General features: G+C 43.6%; 1 protein-coding gene across 2 annotated transcripts in view; it reads right to left on the bottom strand.

Annotated features, from left to right (window-relative positions):
• Rrp5 (Ribosomal RNA Processing 5) overlaps positions 1 to 20,754 on the bottom strand; it is a 97,144-nt gene that overhangs the window by 4,847 nt on the left and 71,543 nt on the right. For both annotated transcript variants that reach the window (XM_084591036.1, XM_084591037.1), the window contains exons 25-30: positions 19,268 to 19,351; positions 19,085 to 19,184; positions 18,751 to 18,997; positions 15,996 to 16,581; positions 14,613 to 14,797; positions 10,993 to 11,161 (exon numbers count right to left, since the gene is read on the bottom strand). In XM_084591036.1, coding sequence (XP_084447162.1) covers positions 10,993 to 11,161; positions 14,613 to 14,797; positions 15,996 to 16,581; positions 18,751 to 18,997; positions 19,085 to 19,184; positions 19,268 to 19,351 — 1,371 coding nt within the window. The remainder of the gene's footprint in view (positions 1 to 10,992; positions 11,162 to 14,612; positions 14,798 to 15,995; positions 16,582 to 18,750; positions 18,998 to 19,084; positions 19,185 to 19,267; positions 19,352 to 20,754) is intronic.

Below are 20,754 nucleotides of genomic sequence, written 5' to 3'. Positions count from 1 at the left end.
AAAGCAGTGCATGCGTGGTTTGTGGAAGCACGAGCCAGCAACGTCCCCCTGTCCGGAAGCATCGTCCAGCAGAAAGCCTTGAACTATGCATGCCTACTTGGCATTGATGATTTTAAAGCCAGCATTGGCTGGCTAAACCGTTTCAAGGCCCGCCATAGCATCGTTGGAAAAGTGTTGTGCGGCGAGTCAATGTCAGCAGACGTGGACGGAGCAGCTGCTTGGAAGGCGAGTAACATGGCCGGAATTTTAAGCAACTTCGCGCCTGCAGACATTTACAACGCCGACGAGACCGGGCTATTCTACGAGATGTTGCCGGCTAGGACGCTCGACTTCAAGGGGCAGCGCTGTCACGGCGGCAAACACAGCAAAAAAGCATCACAGTGCTGCTTTGCACAAACATGGATGGCTCGGACAAGCGTCCGCAGTTAGTCATAGGCAAAAGTGCCAAGCCGCGCTGTTTTAAGGGAACTCGTAGCCTACCTGTGCAGTACAAGGCGAACAACAAGTCATGGATGACCCGCGCTATTTTCACCGAGTGGATGATGGCATTCGACCGCGACATGAAGCGGCAGGGCCGTAAAGTTTGCTTGCTTTTGGACAATTGTTCAGCGCATCACTCCGACGAAGTCAAGCTCACTAACACGGAGCTGAGGTTTTTCCCTCCCAATTGCACGTCTGTCTTACAGCCTCTAGATCAGGGCGTGATTCTTAGCCTGAAGCGCGCTTACCGCGGGAGGTTAATTCAGCGGCTGCTTTTTAACACTGAAACCGGCCGAGACACGAAGGTGGACTTGTACGTGGCACTGCAGATTATGTCTGCTGCCTGGAGCACACTGGGGCGCTCAGTAATTGTGAACTGTTTCAGGCACGCCGGATTTGCCGAAGGTCGACCCGTACACTCTGCTGGCCTAACACCAGGCGTTACAGACGACGACGAAGAGGCGTCACCGGCTCCGGGGATCGCGGCCGCCTGGAAAACGCTGGGAGAAATAGGAACCGTGCCGCCTAATCTCGAGCTCGACGAATACATCGGCGCTGACGCTTGTGTTGTTGTTCACGAAGATGTGAGTGATGAGCAGATCATAAAAGCTGCCCGGAATGATAAGGACTCTTCCGATGAAGAAGACGACGACGTACAGGAAGCGCCGGCTGCGGCAACCGCCGTACAGGTGATGGACGCTTTTGATGTCATCAGGAATTTCGTTGCTGTCCGAGACGACGATGTTGCAATGGGTTTGCTGACCGAGTGCGAAAATCGCGTGACGGCGTTGCTCGCCGTGAAGCGTAAGCAAACCAAGCTTACAGATTTTTGGCATTAGACGCCTTTGCTGCTGCTTGGGCAATTCTTTCTGCGTTTCACGTCAAATTTTTGCGAAAACGAAGTTCCGCGAGAACGAATTTTTTTTCGTGCACCGTGAATTTCGTTATAGCGGGATTCAACTGTAAATAGTAAAAAACACATCTCTGGTTGTAGCACTACGCCAAACTGGAGCATGTACACACACAAGCACACCCACACACACGCATAAATCATGCAAATGAACTAAATAAATGTAAAGATTGCCCACTTACAAGGTAAGTAGTATACTTAAAGGTAAATATTTGACATACTATTTTTGTCTAAATTTGGTCAGGGGTTAGGACTATGGCCACCAAAATGTTAGCACATTTTCTTCTTTTGAATAGTGTGCAAGACATTGGTAATACTTTGATTGCAACAAAAAATTTGCTTACACTTGAAAGATCATTTACAATTAAACCTCTTTGTGGTGGTGAAAACTTTTATTCAGTAACGAGAGAGGGTGATGATAGTAGTATGTTCTTGGTAACTTCCATTTGAATGTGACTCCATTTCATATACATTCTTTGATTTCCTCTCCATCATTTTACATTTCCTTTTTAAGCTTTCCTTTATGGCACATTGCATATGTACTATAAGGAGGGAGGGAGAAGATGCTGACGTTTCTGTACGATATAGGCATCAGATACTTTCAGCTGCAGATTCTCTAAATGCAGTATTTAGTTGATCGACAAAGCAGGTTCCTTTCACAGTTAAATCATTTGTTGCCAATTGTGTAAAAGCAGCTTGTTTAGCAACACATGGCTATTTTATGTGCAGCCTAAATTTGGAAAATTTGACATTAATTCGGAAAAGAAAGCAAGAATACAACGCTCTGGTAATACTACAAAAAGCACAAGGAAACACCTGCAAAATGTGGGAAGTGGTGAAAAATGCAAACGGAAAACAAACGTATTCCCCGCACTCACTGACGCCAATACAGCTGATAGGTTCAATGATTACTTTACAAGCACTGGCCTTGAGCTTACGGCCAATACCCTTAATCTGCAGGGCTCGATCAATGACCCAAGTTTTCATGACTTTTACTGCAGGCTATTGCCGATTATGAAATCACAGCAGTTGTCAATAATCTTGCTACAAACAAGGTGACAGGACATGACAGGATAACTATGAGAGCACTGAAAGAGAACATCTGCTATCTTGCACCAGTCCTCACAAAACTAAATAATCACACTATTAAAAAGGTATTTATCCAGATATATTTTGAAAATTGCTAGCGCTGCCCCAGTTCACAAAAAAGGGAACAATAATGGTCCAACAATAATGGTCCAGGCAGTTACCATCCAATTTTAGTTCTGCATATCATTAATATTATGTTCGAAAAACTTGTGGCAAAACAACTAAGAGAACACTTGGAGAGAACAAAAATTTTATCTCCCTCTCAATATGGCTTCAGGAACAAGTCTACATCCACAGCAGTAATGGTATTGTCTCAAGACTTGTGTTCATCTTTGCATAATAATGAAATGGACATAGTTTTAGTTCTAGGCGAAGAAATCATTTGACACAGTTATTCACACAACCTTAATATAAATGCTAGAGTACTATGGTTTCAGGAATTCCCCTCTTGATTTCTTTACAAGTTACCTTACCAACAAAACAATTTGTTCACCTTGAACACTTAAAATCAACTCACAAATCTGTTTGTGTTGGAGTTCCTCAGGGCTCAGTTTTAGGCCCTGTGCTATTTTCCCTTTATGTTGACTTCCTCTGTTTGATGAATTCAAGTGTGGTGATATACGCTGATGACACTGCAATGATTTTGTAGCGAAAGCTAAACTAGGCTAGTCAGAAACACATTTTGAGCAAGTGTCGCTAGTCACTACTGTGCATGTGCTGTAACCACGGCAACTAGCTGCTCCGAGCCACAGAAGAAGGGAAGAGAGAAGAGGGAAAAGAAGCCGGTCAAATGAAGCAAGAAGATTTGAAAGATGTGCCGAAACGTGATCACACCATACAGTTTGCAGTGTGAACAATCCATCTGATAGCTTTCGCTACGCACACCCAGGCTTAACCGAGGTAAGCCTCCATTAATTTTTTAAAGGCAGCACTCTAACTGAAATACAGTGGAAGACAAATGAGTTGTATCACATCTTTGCATGGTTTAAAGCTAAAAATTCACAATGCTGCAAAAACAAAGTGTATGCTGTTTAGATCAAGAAACAAACATCTCATAGATACTGAAGTACATATTTGCATTGATAATGTTGCAATTGAGCAAGTTGAAGCCTTTCAATACCTCAGTGCTAACTTAGACGTCAACCTTAATTGGCAAAAACACATTGACACTTTGTGCTCTAACCTTGCTTCATCCTATTTAAAACACGGAGGTTGATGGACATATGTGAGCTGAAAATTATATTTAATTTTCTCTTTCTCATTGTCATTTCACATACTGCTGCGAATCATGGGCTACCCCATCCTACAATGATCAAATTTTTTGTTTTTTGTGTATAACAACATACTCCAATAGGTATCAGTTCAGTGCCCCTTTGTTCAATAGGTTGCAGATTTTAGTTTCCTTTGTTATGTGAAATGAAAATTGGATGGCTGTAAATAACAATGTACAAAATAATTGCCCTCTTACAAATAACATTTTTGTGTTTGTTAACAGGAATACTAGGCATGCAAGCAATATTAACTAACCTGTAATCTGAAACACAGACAGCGGCTAATTGAGTATAATGGGGCGAAAGGAACTTCCTCTTCTCCATTAAACGTTTCTACTTGTCAAAGTTTGAGGGGTATGTTTGGTGATCATTTACATGTGCGCCTGAGTGTTGACTACCCTTGGTGAACTTTGTGTATATTCTGTTGCTTAAATAAAATGTGTAAAATGGGCCCCTGGTACTTCGGCTATTAGCCCAGCAGAATTTTGCAAATGTTTTTGCATTCATTGTGAAAAGCAAATAAAACAAATGCTGCTAGATATGGTTAGCGATTCAGGAAAGTCTGCTGCTTGACTAAATGTGAGAAGCTTTTATTCAAAAGCTGGTTTGAGTATGCCACTTACAAGCACATAGGAGCTGTATATTGTCTTCACTGTCTTATAGCAATTGACACACATGGTCCAGGAACTGAGCACATGCATCTGATTCTTTTCTACCCTTGTTCAGATAACATAGGCCCTAGAGGTGTGCATGGGCCGAAATTTTGAGCCCGAGCCCTGCCCGGGCCCGATGCTAGAAACCTAAGTCCAGTCTGGCCCGACTCGGATAGGGACTGAGCCCGGCCCGGCCTGTCATACTATAATTTCAGTTGAAGCGATGAAAAAGAAAATAATTTCAGGACAGCTTTATCCAAGATCTTAAAAATGTTGAGTTCTCACGTTTGAAATGACAAAGCTGCTGAATATATAGGGGCACAGGACGTACACCCTTTGTCAAAAGTTTAGAGTCCAGGGGGTCTACTTCTGAGCCATACTATGTGGTTCGTAATGCATTCCCAAGTTTTCAAACTTGCTGAAGGCAAGAAGATTTTTCTTCCTACCCTCTCCTATGGCTAGGACTTCCACGACTGTTAAAGAAGTGATAGTATATGGCTTAAAAGCAAATCCACTGGGCTCTAAACTTTTGACAACGGCTGTACGTAGAATAAGCTCACTGCACAAAAACAAGTTATCCATTGAATTGAGGCATTTACGGACTTTTGCATAATGAACCAGGTACCGCTTAAGATTCTTTCGGTGCTACAAATTGTGGCTGGAAAGACTAACATGTTCTTCAATGGGAAAGCAAGTTTTCGGTAACTTGTTTGCTTCTCCAGAAGTGCGCTAGCTCTAGACCTAAACAAGGGGTTGATTTTGTGGCCAAGTACTCGGTGAGCTCGCCTGCCTCATCACATGCCTTTCCCGTGAAATTTTCGCAATAAGGGAAACAATAGGAAACTCTTGCACCGCAGAACGAGGCCATGCCAAGGCAGGAGTAAGTCACAATAGAGAAGTGTAGCAACAGTGTGGCCCGAATTTTGAAACAGATACCTAAACAGCAGCGCCGGTGTCACCAAAGCGGAGATGCGGAACTCGAAACTAAATAGCCCACAAGTGGCCCCTCTGCTTGGTCACTGACGGCTACCAAAAATCCGTTCACGGTGAGAAAAAAAGGCGGGTCGATATCAGGAAGGAACTCAGAAGCCCTCGCGTGGGGACGACACAGGAAAATGATGTGCATTCTAGACCCTTATCGCACTAAGACCGTATACGTGCTTTCGCAAATAATGCACGTGTTTGTGATTGGGGTGTCCAGCCCGGCATGGAAATTAAGGCTTCAAAAAGGGGCTGCACAAATTACGCGAAAATTTCGTGAACATATCTTAAAAACTCACCCGCAAAAAGGACATAACCTGCAACATATATCTAAATAAGTGAAGCATCACACACAAGCAAAATTCTTTCCTTTATTAAGTGCACATACTTTATCTAGTCGGAGTCGCTGCCGGAAAAACAGGGTTCCGAGCTATGGCTGACATCGTTACGGCCATTGCCACCATTGTCGCTGGCGTCTCAAATAGCGTCATTCTCGGTTTTGTCAAGCGCATTTGACAGTCCAGTTTTTTTGAAACTGTACTCCACAATGTTGGGAGAGACCCTGTCCTGCACTGCCAGTATCCATTCTAAAGGAGGCCTCTTCATTCTTCCAGTGGGAGTGAGGCCATGTTCTTTGCTAGCCATCCATTTGACGTACAACTTCTGCACGTTGTCCTTAATCGGCTTATTAATGGAGATATCCAACGGCTGCAGGACTGATGTTAGGCGGCCTGGGATGACAACCAGGTTGGTCTTCATCTCTTTTTTTTTTTTTAACTTGTTTCACACTGTTGACGAGATGGCCCTTGAAGCTTTTAAGGACCAACATTGATGGTAGTCGCAAAAGAGTGCCTGGCCGCTTCCCCCCCACAGTGCCCAGCCAGTCAAGCATTGTTGCTTCACTTAACCACCCTTTTTCGTGGACACGAATATGGATGCGTCCTTTCACTTTCAATTTCGGCATCGTCTTCCACTTAAATATGACGAAGGGCGGTAGTCTGCGACCGTCAGCGGTCACTGCCAGCATTACAGTGCACCGTTGCTTTTTGCTGCCAGCTGTTTTTATGGCAACAGACGAAACTCCCTTCTCGCTCACTGTGATGCTGAGTGGCATGTCGAATGTCAGCGGCGTCTTGTTAGCGTTCCCGATCTGGGACTTAATAAAATCTTCCGTCCTGCACAGCGCTATCACGAAACGGTGAAATGCCATCACTTTCTCTTCGTACTCTTCGAGCAAACGCTGGCAGAGAGTTGTCCTTCGCCTCAGACACAGGTGGTGACGTTTCATAAAACAGGTCATCCACCCAGTTTGCTTCAAACGTCGCAGCATCCCTACATCACGTGTAGTTTTCACTGCCTAGAACTGCAGCATCTAGCACGACATTGCGATACCGGAGGCCTGATGCTCATGAACATGACGCACGAGTGCTTCATTGGTGGGGAATTTACCTGTCTTAGGTTCCTGAAATGCTCTCCTTCCTGGGCTTGAATTTGTTAGCTCGGCCTTCTGCTTTCGCCAATACCGCACGTGGCTTTCATTAAGCTTGTACTGCCTGGCAGCTGCACAATTTCCATTTTCTTCTGCAAATTCAATCACCTGGAGTTTGAATTTCGCCGGATAGTTGTGGTAGCTTATTGCGATCGAACGACCAGACTTCAACCCACTACGCACAAAGTCAAGCCACCAACAACAAAGGGATCGACGTGCCAGACGTGCTACGAGTACTACTCGAGCACTACTCAGTCTAAACACGTGTACTCACACCTGATATGCTGGAATGGCTCGGCACCCCCATTCTATAGACTCCCCAAAATTAATAAACCTGGAATTCAGCTACGCCCCATCGTTCACTTGACCTCTTCTCCGCTTCGAGCCCTCTCGAACTATCTCCATCGAATCCTTTCCCCCCTGACAGGCAAAACATCGACGCACATACGCAACTCCCGCCACCTCGTTGAACTTCTTTCCCACGTACAACTGGAAGCAGATGAGTGCATGGTTTCTTTCGACATGGTCTCGCTCTTTACCAGCGTTTCTGTGCCCTGTGCCGTCTCCGCAGTGAAACAAGCCCTCGAAGCGGACGCTGACCTCGGTGCCAGGACAAGCTTGAACTCGGAAGAACTTTGCCGGCTCTTGGAGTTTTGCTTGACCAGCACGGCCTTTTCCTTCAAAGATTTTACAAACAAACAAGCGGCACGGCTATGGGTGCCGCCATCTCAGTCACTGCTTCCAACTTAACGATGGAGGCCATTGAAGAGAAAGCTCTCCAATCTTTCCAAGAGAAGCCAAATGTTTTCATTCGGTACGTCATAAAAAAATCAGAAGTTGAAAACTTCCTTGCGCACCTGAACGCGGTTGAGCCCTCTATCCAGTTCACTTTGGAACTAGAAAAGGACAATCAGTTACCATTCCTTGACATCCTAATTTCAAGACAAGGGGGAGACCTAAACTTGAGCGTGTACAGAAAGCCCACTCATACCGGCCGCTACTTAAATTTCAATTCAAACCACCCCGTTACGCACAAGGCCTCCGTTGTCTCCTCTCTTCTGAGGACATCTGAGTACATTTGCTCCTCTGAGGCGGAGAGAAAGCGGAAGAGGCCACCGTTTTCGCTGATCTGAAGAAGAATGGCTACACACGCGCCTTTATTCAACATTCTCCCGCCGTCGAGCTAGCAGGACAGGAGGGTCCGTCAGCACGGAAACGACGACGTGCCCGTGCATTGTACTCCCAAATGTGGCGAGCACCAGTGAGGCGCCTGCACCCTCCCCACGCAAACACGTCTGTGTGTCGCACAAACCTGCCTCAACAGTCGGCCGTTTTCTACCACTACCAAGACCATATCCCCAGAGAAAAACAACCAGGCGTTATTTATAAAATCCCGTGCTCAGAGTGCCCGGCTTCGTATATCAGCGAAACGAAAAATCTCCGTCGGCAGATTTTACAGCACAAAAATGATGTTGGCAATTTAACTCGGAAAGCAACCCCCGCGCCGAGCACTGCGAACGCGCCGACCACAAAATAGCCTTTGAGGAGGTGAGCGTACTTGATGTGGAGACCAACACTCTCAAAAGACGCCACGTCGAGTCATGGTTCATTCGGCTGACAGCTGCAGCAATAAACAAGAAACCGGGGACACTACCCTCTGCGTACACAATTGGACTTCGCCACGTGTGGAGAAAGGGGAAGCGTAGGCCGCTGCCAGCTACTGCGGGCCTCGATTTAGTCGCCCCTGAGGAAGGGACCGAGTTGGTTCCGAAATGTTGGGTTCTAATAAATAATTTGGTTGGCGATAAGTGTTTCTCCTGATTCAAGTACCCAATCAGGCAGAGTTCCACTGAAGATGTTCTCGTTCGAGCACTACTAGGGTTGCTAGCACTACCACGCCGCGGCTTTGCTTTAGCTGGGCTTGCTTTGGCTTAGCTTTGAAAGTGCGCTGCACCAATGCAGTCTACTTGTGCATTCCCATGTGCATGCTGGCAATTTCGCACAATGAGGTGCACAAACTATGCGGTTGAAAGATTTTTTTATAATTCCGGGTAATAAGTTACGGGTGTGCAAATTACGCGAGGCCACAAATCATGCAAGTAAATACGGGAGGTCGAGGCTTTTTTTTCTTGAAACAAGAAAGCTAAAGTCACCCCTCGTCTTATATAATGGCCTTTAGCAGAATTTGAGGCTCAGACTGGCAACATGTGGCGTGCCTGCTCATGAACAGACAGCCAAAGCCGTATTGACATCCTGCAGTTGCTGGCATGTTTTTTCAGTCCCTGGCATATATTTATCTTCACGTGCGCTCTTTTGTTCGACCTATTAATAGTATATAATGCCTCTTTAGCAATGAATACAGCATGTGGAGGTAGTTTACAGCAGCTTTCCAGAAAAGATGGTGTTAGCCAAAGCGAAAGCAATATGGTCACTCGCTCAGCGACAGTTTGGCATTTCAGAAAAGAGCGTGCTGTGGACAAGATCAGCTGTTCGCATGCAACCTTTCAAGAAATAATTGCCTAAGCAACACGCTTCATGGAACTAGATGATGCACTGTGAGAGGTGGCGAGCAGCAAATAGTTGTTTTCCAACGATGCTGCTGAAAGTTTGGAGCGAGACCGTAGCTCCGGTGACGCAGGGACACAGTCCATATTGTAAATATATGCGCTTCACTTTTTTTTTTTCTTGTTTTATTTTCCTTCCTTTCTTTTTTTTTTTTTTCCACTTCAAGGTAAGGGGGTCGACCTATATACGATTTATACGGTAAATCCCATAAATATCGCATCGATTTTAAATCTGCGACAATGCGAATCAACTTGCTTCAATACAACCATGTGGTGAAAATATCTTTGGCAATATTCTCTAGCACCCAAAGGCTAGTTACAGTCAAATCTCGTTATTATGAACACCACATTCAGTTTTTGAAATTAACAAACTTTTTGAAAATCCCCAACTGTCTTCCAATGTTTTTGAATGGAAAAATATTTCAGAACTATGAATTTCAATATAGCGCATATTTTGGAATAACATACGTAATTAACTTTTTCTCCTATAATCAAGGAACATCAGTGTTACGAATTGCTCTAAAATTAATAGCGCCGCAACTCTTGCGTGAAACAGAAACCACCATGATGTGGGCTATAGCTATCATCATCACCATATCTAGTGCCATCACGACACTCTGGTTTAATAAAAGCAGAAGCCAGCAGACCTAGCCACCTGCCTTTGTTTCCCCTGTGTTGTGTGTCGTTTGCTGATCGGTTGTTTGTTGCAGGTAATCTCACTGCAAAATCTGTGTGAAATCCGACTATTAATGCAGCCAGTGATGGCGCCAAGAAGAAGCTAAAGTAGTTTTTGCTGCAGGAAGAAGTACTCTAATTGCAAGGCATCGACGCAAGGAAAAAGCAAATCGGCCTCTGCAGACAGCTTCGCATTGTCCCACTGACCATCGCGATCATTTAAAAAAATTGAGACAAGATTGTTAAACTTCACTAAACACTGAATATGAGGTCATATCGAACTGTGTTTTACTGCACATGAACAAAGTCCGCACGTTCATCGCTTGGTGCCGTGACATAAATGATTAGATGTAGCACCAAGTGGAAAGTGTAAAGAATTTTAATTCAGTCGTGTGTGTACAAAAAAAAAAAAACTGATTTCGCCAAATAAAGCAGCTTTGAGGTTAGAGCAATATTTTCATTTGAGATTTTGCTTACCTTTACATGTGTCTACAGCCAAGGTATGTCATTTTTATACCTTGGTTTGACCACTGGCTTTTAAATGGTTTTTGACTACAATATTTCAAAATAACGAACGACCTTAGGCGGTCCCCCGTGATTTGTTACATCGAGATTTGACTGCATTTGCGGCTAGCATGCAGGCACGGCCATGAAGATGCCTCAGCCCTGCAGTCCCCAAGAAAACGGCGGTGTGCTAGCTGGCAAAAAAATGGCTGTGCCTGAGAACGGCTAAAAAGTCTGGTCTATACTTTCATACAAAATAAACACTCAGTGCCACTATGCCAAGGATGTCTCGAGAAAAGTGCGCAATGCGAAGCAAAGCCACACATAAAACTAGTAAATGATTGAAAGAATACCATATGCCCCAGTCGACACTAACCTCCGCCTTATTGCCGTCCACATAGATCTGTGCAAGGTGCATGTAGATTTTCAGCGGCTCGTTGAACTGCAATGCCTCCTTGAAGACGCTATCAAGTGAGTCCTGGGTGCCATACAGGTGCTCGAGGTTTAGAAGCGCTGTCCACACGTTCAGCTTTTCCTGCTCTTCCCTGCATGCCACAAGTGAAATTTTCACTCAGCGTAAATGTGGTCCGCATAATAGCGGCATAATGTAAAAAAACTTGTCAATGCATCGAGAAGCCTAAAATTCCGAAGCACTGCAATACTCTGCTGTGCCATCACTCAGGGCTAAACACCAAATGTTATGCTGCTATAAGAGGAAGTCTCAAAAAAATGAACTGTGCTCCCTCCAAAACGATCCATTCATTTATGCTCAAAACTTTATATACAGACCATGGCTAAAATGGCATGTTTTAACAAATACTGTGTTATGATTGAACTATTGCGGTTAAATTGATACAACTACAGTAAATGCAACTAGAGTCCTTCAATAGTGCTTTAAGGCCATTAAACCTAACTCTATCGGAGAGCTAGGTACGCTGCCCAAAGCGTCCATGCGGTGGCGATGGCATCCACTAAGGAGCCAGCAGGATGTGGCATGATACTGGTTGCTACCAAGACAAGGTTTTCAACACGGACCAATTAAATAGGAAAAAAGCTGAGAAAAAGGTCTTTTTAAGCACGGCAACAGGCTTGGACAAAATTCCGGTGAGGCTACTAGCGTTTCTCGGTAAGAAAACGAAAGATATTGAAAACTGCAGAAATCCCCATAAGCTGGTGAAAGTATAGAATGAGTCTGATAAAGGCAAAGGTGAAAAAGATCACATGAAGTCCTATAGGCCTCTAATGATGACATCAGTATTATAGAGAGTAGCAATGAAAGTCATTATGGAATAGCAGCAAGATTCAACTAAAAAGGCAGGTGTAGTGGGACAACTGGGGTGGAATAATAAAGCGATTCCAAAATCTATTCCATTCCCTCGGCGATGACGTCATAATGACTATGTGAACTTACTTCTGGCATCCTGCAACGCAACCTTCACAGATTCAAATTTTAACCGGCTAATGGCAGAGAAAGTGATAGAATAGAATAGTTTTCAGATGGAATAGAATCGTTATATTATTCCACTCCTGCAGAATGTCTTCAGACAAAGCAGTATAATAACAGACAGCTTGTTTGCAGTTACCAAATGCACCATAACTGCTGCAAGGAAAAAAGAACACTGTGATCACTGATTTTAGACATCAAAAGGGCTTACAACAATGTAAATAATGCTATGCTACAGCAAATTTTGGAAGAAAAGGGTAAGAGCAGTGAAACAATTTGTTTATTAAGAGTATTGTAAGAGAACAATGTAGCACTGAATTGGCAAGAAATGGAAGGGCCAGCAAGGGTTGCTTCATTTAATTACACTCATCAGCACAATTAAATAAAGGAATGAGACTGACTTCTTTCTTGTAGAACTTTGTAGAAAAACTGTCTGCTATAACTTTGACTTAATGCTCTCACGACTATGGAGCTTTCTAAATGCTGTTATGAAACACTGTAAGGCACCCGTGCAAATACCATCTCACTGCAGAGGAATGCCAGCAATGGTAAGTTATTTGAGGGGCAAAGCACAATGCAATGTTGCCAAAGTGTGACAACAAGATGACTCCCGAAGCAGACACAAAAGCAAATGAGCAGTAACATCCCTTCCATGCTCTCACATGACACCTGAAGACAAAGTGCGGGCTCATTCACGAGGGCATGTAGCCATAGCATATCAGTTTCAAGGGGATGTAAGCCTTGTGATAAGTCTCAAACACTGCCATGAACCAAAGGTGTGAAAACGAAAACCATGCTGTTAGATGCCCCAGTTTGCACACTACACTGAGCGTGTTTTGTTTGCGCATGACTGCTTCAAGTCCAGGATTCTGTCGTACCCCCCCCCCCCCCCCCCCCTTGTTTTGCGCAATGCAGCCGAAGATATGCTGCGCCTAGATTATAACAAGCATAAATAAATAGCTATCGCCCAACTAACCACAATAATGCGTGTGTGGCATCCACGCTCTTTCCTATTCAAGCCGGGCCACTTACATGCGTGCCTATCTCTTACTGCAGCCATCTTAAACGACAGGATCACTGCCGGTCATGTTCACAGTCTGCTGTCAACATTGTGACATAACGCAGTGCCGACATGCGTAGTGCTGCACTTCATTTTCTGGCATGCAAGCGAGCAGCGGTGGCTCCTGATGACCGTCACGGAATTATCGTGCATGGGCTGTGCCATGTGCTGGCAGTTGACTATGAGGAAAGAACAAGTTAATTCCTTTGACAAGTGCAAGGTGCTGCTATATGGAATTCGCAATTTCTGAACATTTAAGAGGTTTGAACAATGAAAGTGCAGTGCAAGTCAACTTGAATAGCAAATGCAATTAAAAAAACTATTAAATGTTACGAATATTGCACATGCCCAGTATTTAGTCTCAAATATACTGTAAACCTTTGTTGATATACACCCAGTTTAACGCTCAAAATCACAGGCATTAAAAATGTGAAAATGTCCCACAGTGTTACTCTAACATGTTGCCAGAAAACAATATTTCCGGACTACATGTTTAATGCTTTGACAAATCCTGGTCGTATGATATGTTTAGTGACAAAGTGAACACGCCCAAAGATATAAGTGGGCAACATGAGGACATGCGACATGAAGTGCTGGAATGCACCGAAAGTCAAGCGCAATGGTGGCTTCTCTGCAGTGCCTAGATGCAAAGGTGTGGAGCATAAAACGAACGGTGTGCAATACAAGAGAGCTGTTTAACAGGGATGTGACATGAAAAGGAGAAACACTGCGGCTTCTTCTAGATGTCCAAGGGCAAGGGGACGAATCACCTCGTTACAACAATGTGCTTGCATAAGAGTGGGGCGGGTCCGAGGAATGTGATACACAAAGAGCAAGAACATTGTGAGAGTCGGCAAGCACGGTAGTTTCCTTGCAGTGATTAGGTGCAAGGAGGGCGAAGCATTCCAAGTATCTGAGGAAGAGATTATAGCTACTTTCACCATTGCTGTCGGCAAACTAGATGTGTCGCGATGTTCCTCCCAAGGGAGCACAAATGCGAACTGGGATGTGGGAGCACTAAAAAAAGATCTGTTGAAACCTTGTGCCAACACATGCTAATTGACACTATTACAAAGTGAAATTGTCAGTTGCTTTTGTACCTCGTGCAGTTTTTCCCTAGAAAATTAGGCACTTTGAATCGTATGCTATTCCTGCATTGAAAAAAAAAATATATTATTATTATTATTAGGGGTTTTATTGTGGATCACACTGCAGAGTAAGATAGAGCCACCAGAGATGATATGCTAACAAAATATCAGGTGCTTAAATGACCTGCTCTTTCCATGCCTAGTTGCAGCAACCAGCCAGCTGTCTTTTATAATGTTTGTATGCCAACAGTTATTGGTCACAATGATATGTTGACCCTCACTGGATTGGCAAGACTGTCTGGAATAAAAGTCAACCTTAGAGTTCAATAACTACTCTAAGTAGCTACTGTCTGGAGTTAATTTATTTGAAGCACAGCCTTCCAAAAGACAAAAAAGCACTTTACCTGAATTCAATACAGGTCAAGGCACGCCTTGCTACAGCACGTGCCTTCTCAATTTCAGCCTGCCGCAAATGAAAGGCCATGTAGCGAAGCCACACTATTGAGCTGTTTGGCGACACCAGCACTAAGCGATCAAAATCGTCCACTGTTTCCGGTTCACGGCTTGGATCGACCAACATACGTTCCTTCTGCAATGTAAGAGGTTAAAGGATGCGAAGGTTAAAGGATGCCAAAAATATTTTTCATTGTGAACAAATTTTCTTTGCGCATTAACCACACCCAATCTCACGGAGCTGTGCAACGGCTGCATGCCACAAACGCATGGTGAGCCAATACCTGAACCAATCTTATTTTTGTTCACTGGCCTCTAGGATGCAGCATGCATGTACACTTTGATTCCGTACCTTCAAGGTTAAAGTCAAGAACATTGTATTCAAATAAGCGAAGGCTTTCCATGTTTCAAGAGCATGCATCGGAGAACCCAGCATTGTGAATAAAAACGATACCTTTCTTGAGACTAGGTCATTTTCACGGGGCATTGGTTTGTGCAGTGTTATTCATAGCTTTATTATGATACATTTCGGAATGAATGCCCCTTCAAAAAGTAAAATCAATATCTGCTTTTGTTGTGCTTATGCTCTTCACACGCAAAGTCACGCAAAAAAATGCTACACAGGTGGTTTAGCTCAACTTGCACAGTAAGTGCAGCTACATCGTAGAATTTCGATGATAAAATCAAGGGTGACAGAAATTTGCGAAATTCCCAAGCTGGAATGCATTGTGTACAATGTACTGAATTTTGGATGTTCTGAACACTGTCCAATGCCCTTACAGATGATACAAATGCGAGAGCCATGAATGCATCCAACCCGCACTGCACTAATGTGGCAATTGCTAGCCATGGGTAGAACAATGGTAGATTGGGCGAGTTCATAGTGACTTATGACGAGAAGTAATCTTAATAGTGCTAGCTGACAGGACAAAGACTTTAAAAGATGATTAGTGCCGCATTCGTCTCTTTTAGTCTTTATACCATTGTCTAGCATTATTAAGGTTACTTCTCATCGTGACTAGTCATAGGTATGGAAAATAAGCAGTGAGCAGCGATGGCACATGGCTATAAATAAATCCAGTCAGCAGCACATAGATAAGCATAAGAGCGTTTTCAATGCTTCTTCATTCAGATTTTTAATTTTTAAAGATACAAACATTTACTGTGATGCCATGAAATTTGTACCATTGAGATTCTGCTGTACCACCTATATAGCTGCACTGTGTCTATTCTACCAAGTTCTGGCATGGAGCATTATAACAAGATGATCACAAGAACTAAAATGAAAGAAAGCAATGCCATAGGGGACTAGAGAACATGAATATCCCTCTTGCCTTGCGAAGCTCTGCCTCAGCCTGCTCTCTCTCTTGGCGAATCTCCTTCTGGCTTTTTCTGGCTTTTCCTCCACTGTCGTCTTCATCCTCACTGCTGCCGAGAGATGGTCGCTCGTTCAAGAGGCTCGTCAAGTCCGGTGTAGCTTGGACATCCCAGCTAAACTCTTCATTTAAACTTAGCCGTGGCAGTGGGTCAAGACAAGCTCTTTTCGCGCTGCTGCTGCTGCTGCTGCTGCTGAAGACTGGCTCATCAGTGGACGAAGTTGACAAATTCCGCTTGCGGGTTAACGCCCCCTTCGCCTGCCCATAGTGGACTAGATCTAGGAAGAGCCGTCTCTCTGAGGCCTGAATCTTTTTCACAACCACACTGACCACTTCACCAACTTTTATCGCCTTCTGGTTCCGCTGCAATGGAGCTGGCAACTTTGACTTAGGTATCAGTCCATCTACGCCACAGCCCACAGTAACAAAGCAGCCGTGCTTGTTCATGGTCTTGACAAACCCTCGCAGGGTAGAGCCCACTGAGAGGTTGCTCAATGCTACCACTTCCTCATCTACAACCTCCCTGCCACTGTCAGGGTGTAATCTGCAACGAGTAATGATGAAAAGAAAGGCAGACTTAGACAGCACGAAAAGAGAAGCCATGCATTACAGCAGACTTGGCAAAAAAAATATGCACATTCCACAAAAGAGCCAAATTTGCACGTGCTCTGTCAATTAGATAGGAAGCTATTAAGCCTTTAATATGCATAATTTTGGGTTTTTTTTTAGATCACTAGCTCCAAATACTGTATTAACTAGAATATAGGTTGAGATAAAAAAAAAAAAAAAAAAAAAGAGCAGGCTAAAGTTACCCCTCGTCTTGTATAGCGGTCTTTAGCAGAATTTGAGGCACAGTCTGGCAACAAGTGGTATGCCTGCTCGTGAACGGACAGCCAAAACCATATCGACATCCTGCAGTTGCTGGCATTGTTTTTCCGCCCCAAGCGTCTTTGCGTGCGCGCTTTCGTTCAACCAGTGAGAGTATTGAATGTATCTTTAGCAACGAATAACGGCATGTGGAGGCAGTTTACAGTGGCTTTCCAGAAAAAGTAACGTCTGCAGAAGCGAACGGCAACATGGCCGCTCTCTCAGCGACAGTTCGGCGTTTGGTGCCGCGGACAAGATCAGCTGTTTGCATGCAGCCTTTCAAGAAAACTTACCCCACCCCTTATGTAATACCCCAAAAGGGGCCTTTAAGGTTAATAAATGAAATGAAATGAAATAAGCAACATGCTTGATGGAACTGATGACACAATCTGGGAGGTGGCGAGCAGCAGTTGTCTTCCGATGACGCTGCTGAGATCATTTGGAAGTTTGGAGTGAGATCGTAGCTCCGGTGATGCAGGGACACAGCCGATATAAATATACGTGCTTATCCACTTTTTTTTTTCTTGTTTTATATATATTTTTTTCTCACTTCAAGGTAAGGGAGTTGACGTATATTCCCACTCGACCAATAATACATTTTATACGGTAACTAGTCACTGCAGCCAAAGCCCTACTATTATCATACCTAGGTTAATATGTTAAAATACTGCATAAGCACCTCTCCTTTTGGTACAGTAGTTTTCCCCAACAACTACCATCCTTCAGGCAGGCAAGTGAACAAAAGTGTTGCTATTACTCAGTTATTGCTCACTCTATGCATACCAATTATTGCTATTAAGGATGGACATCGTTGAAACATGTATACATTTATCTTTCTAATGATAAAATGTTTATACATGTTATGTCATTACACAAAGCCCTTGTCCATGCAATAAAGCTATTACTTCTATTTTTACACGTCCAGTACTAACTGAAACTAGCAGTAAACTGCAGCATGCACATAAACATGAAAATGTTTCCAGCAAAAAGCAAATCTAAAAAGATATTTCCAATATACATAGAAAAATTGGAACCTCTATTCCACTCCGCAGCACCTCAGGACTAAGGTGCAATTGCCATCTACCACAAAATGCCAGAGGGATGATTGATAGCAACCGCAGAACTGAAAGCTGAGAAAACTTGAAGTTCATTCTCTTATTGTAAATTGTAACTCATATGCAAGCTGTAAATGTTATCTTTGGGAAGATGTCGCCCTGTCAACCTACACTTAAACAGTATTTTCTTCATCCCCCTTTTCCCTGGCCACTTTTCGGAGAAGACGAAAAGCAAGGTGCCCATGTTCCGCATGATGTAGGTGTTAAAGGACCCCAGCTGGTCAAAATTTCTGGAGCCTTCCAATAATGGTATCTCTCATAGCCTCAGTTGCTTTGGGACATTGAACTCCCAAAACCAAAACCATCATCGTCATTTACCTTTCGTCTCTTGTGTGAAATGACAATGTTTGACTGATTTTTTTTGGCTATATACTGGTTGTTCCAGACACTTAAGAATTCCTAAAAAGGAACAAACTCAACCTCAGCAGACTTGATTGACGGTAAATATTCTGCTAATCGCATAGCTAATTAACCACAACTCAGAAATTAACTTTATAATTAGCCCAGCATTGTGAAAATGACACATCTGCTGATGATGTCTTGCAGTGACTACTGCACCAAATTCGAGCAGCCACTGCAGGGAGCCTATAGTAATTTCAGCACTAGCAAGTCTTGTTGTCAAGCTCTACTTGTTGCATCAACTGTGTAAGCACGCTTATAGGTCGTAATCAAAGGATACATGAATACTCCATCCAGTGTAGCATTTATAACAAAACAGTACATGAACACACCTGGAATTCCGTGTAGAAAGATGGTATGTACTGGTCTCGCTGTCAACATCAAGGATGTAGCACTGCAAATAGCGCTCCTGCAAGTAGCCCTCCATCAGGGCAGCTGTCTGAGCAAAGTCATCACAGACATCAGTAATACTAATTGTCCCATGATGACCAAGTGGGAGGGAGACGCATGCACCTACACCAGCACGAGCACTCAGGATGCAGCCATTAACCACGCTGTCCACTGCCAGTGTGGTCACATCTGTGGCAAGAAAAAATTAAGATGACCATCACTGTTTCGGGGAACTTTGCAAACAAAAGGCACAGACGAGGATGGAAGGATACACACCAAGTTGTGATAGTTCAACCAGTGAACTCTCACTGGCCCTGAGAACTTTGAGCTTCACAGCCTGTCCAGCCTTGAAGTCTTTCTGTATATAAGCAAGCCTCTGCAAAGCAAAAAGTTAAGGTTAAATACATTACATGTACAAACAAAATGTACCGTGCCATGCAGCCAGCTAATTTTTCATACCGATGGTGGTAGGTCCATGTTCAACACTGGAAGCCTGCCCATTTTGTTGTATGTTAAGGTAAAGAATAGATGTCCATCAGAAAACTGAAAGTAAATGAAAAAAAAAAAAAAAATCAGAATAACTGCAATTTTTCTTTTGACAATGATGCTGTGCATAGAAGAGCATGATATTTATACTATAGCCGGACACAACTCGGAAAGGCGTGGCTTTTACCCCTTATAGGGCCCCCCTGTTGCCAATGGTATAAAATGGTTCTCATGGAGTCATCCCTTCAAACCTGTTACGGAGACAACACAGGATGTAGCCCATGAAAGTAAATCCCCTCTACTCCGGAAAGTAGTGAAATTTTTAGCTCTTCGTTGCAGTTTCCCACACCCTATGCCTTCCTCCTCAGACAAAGTGCACGACTAGCCTTTTCTGATCTCGTTGGCTGCCGAGCACAGGAACGCCCCTTGACATAGACTGCCATGGCATGAGCAGCTGCAAGAAGTTGCTTTGCTTGATTTTCTCTCTATATTTTTTTTTAAATTTTCACCGTAGCAATACTTAGCCATATGCAGTTCAGCATCCATGGTGATCACACTGTCGCATCAAGGATGCCTTCATGAGGCGAGTTTCAGTATCGTCCCCCAGTTTTACCAGCCTAGACTCGGCATATATTACATATTGCGGTTTTAAATGGAGAAGCTGTACTTTGATTTATTTTGTATGCTTGTCCCTCTTAGCACATACTAAGTGGATGTGAAGGGTGGCTGATGCTGAATTGAACAGGCACAGAAAGTTAGAAAAAATGAACCTGAGCACCGGGGAACGCAGACTCGATGTATGCATCCTTTGACTTCCTCTCCATCCACATCGCATATTCGGACTTCCTAAAAACTTTCGTTGCATCAATATATCACCAGTGAATACCGCAGAAAGTAATATATCTAAGTTAGTTCATGTGGCGCATGTAAAGGTTGGCAGTAAAGATTGTTTTAACTGGGTGAATGTAATTAGCCACTGATCATTTAGGTAAACATGAATTCCGTTTTCCCTAGAAATGTGTTCATTTTAGAGAGTGAGCGAAATCCTTAGAAAAACTATGTAGTGTTTCGTGTGTACGAAAGCATTCAGTGTAAGCTGGGGGAACGGTAATATTCACTTTGTCTTATCTTTTATTATTCTGCACAGCCAAGTAGCAGCGTACTATTGCAAGGTCAACCCCGTTATGCTGTATAAAAGATTTTTTTTTTTTTTCCTTCTTGTGGTAACCTTGTTTCCGTTTCCTTCATGATATGAAAGGAACTGGCATTCATCAAAAATATAATGACAAGGCCGCAGAAGCACAGAAGTTATCACATGAGTATGTTTCGACACACTCATTATGAGTATTATGACATGAGTATTATGAGTGACGCGTTTGTTGTCGGAAACGGAGCGACTGCGTTGTATGCTGTTTCAGTCACATTCATTGTTCGCTGCGATGCATCGAACTCTGCCAGCC

This window comes from Amblyomma maculatum, chromosome 1 (genome assembly GCF_055883805.1).
Source record: "Amblyomma maculatum isolate TAMU_Amacu chromosome 1, ASM5588380v1, whole genome shotgun sequence".
Taxonomy (NCBI): domain Eukaryota; kingdom Metazoa; phylum Arthropoda; class Arachnida; order Ixodida; family Ixodidae; genus Amblyomma; species Amblyomma maculatum.
This window is presented reverse-complemented; position numbering and strand designations above follow the sequence as displayed.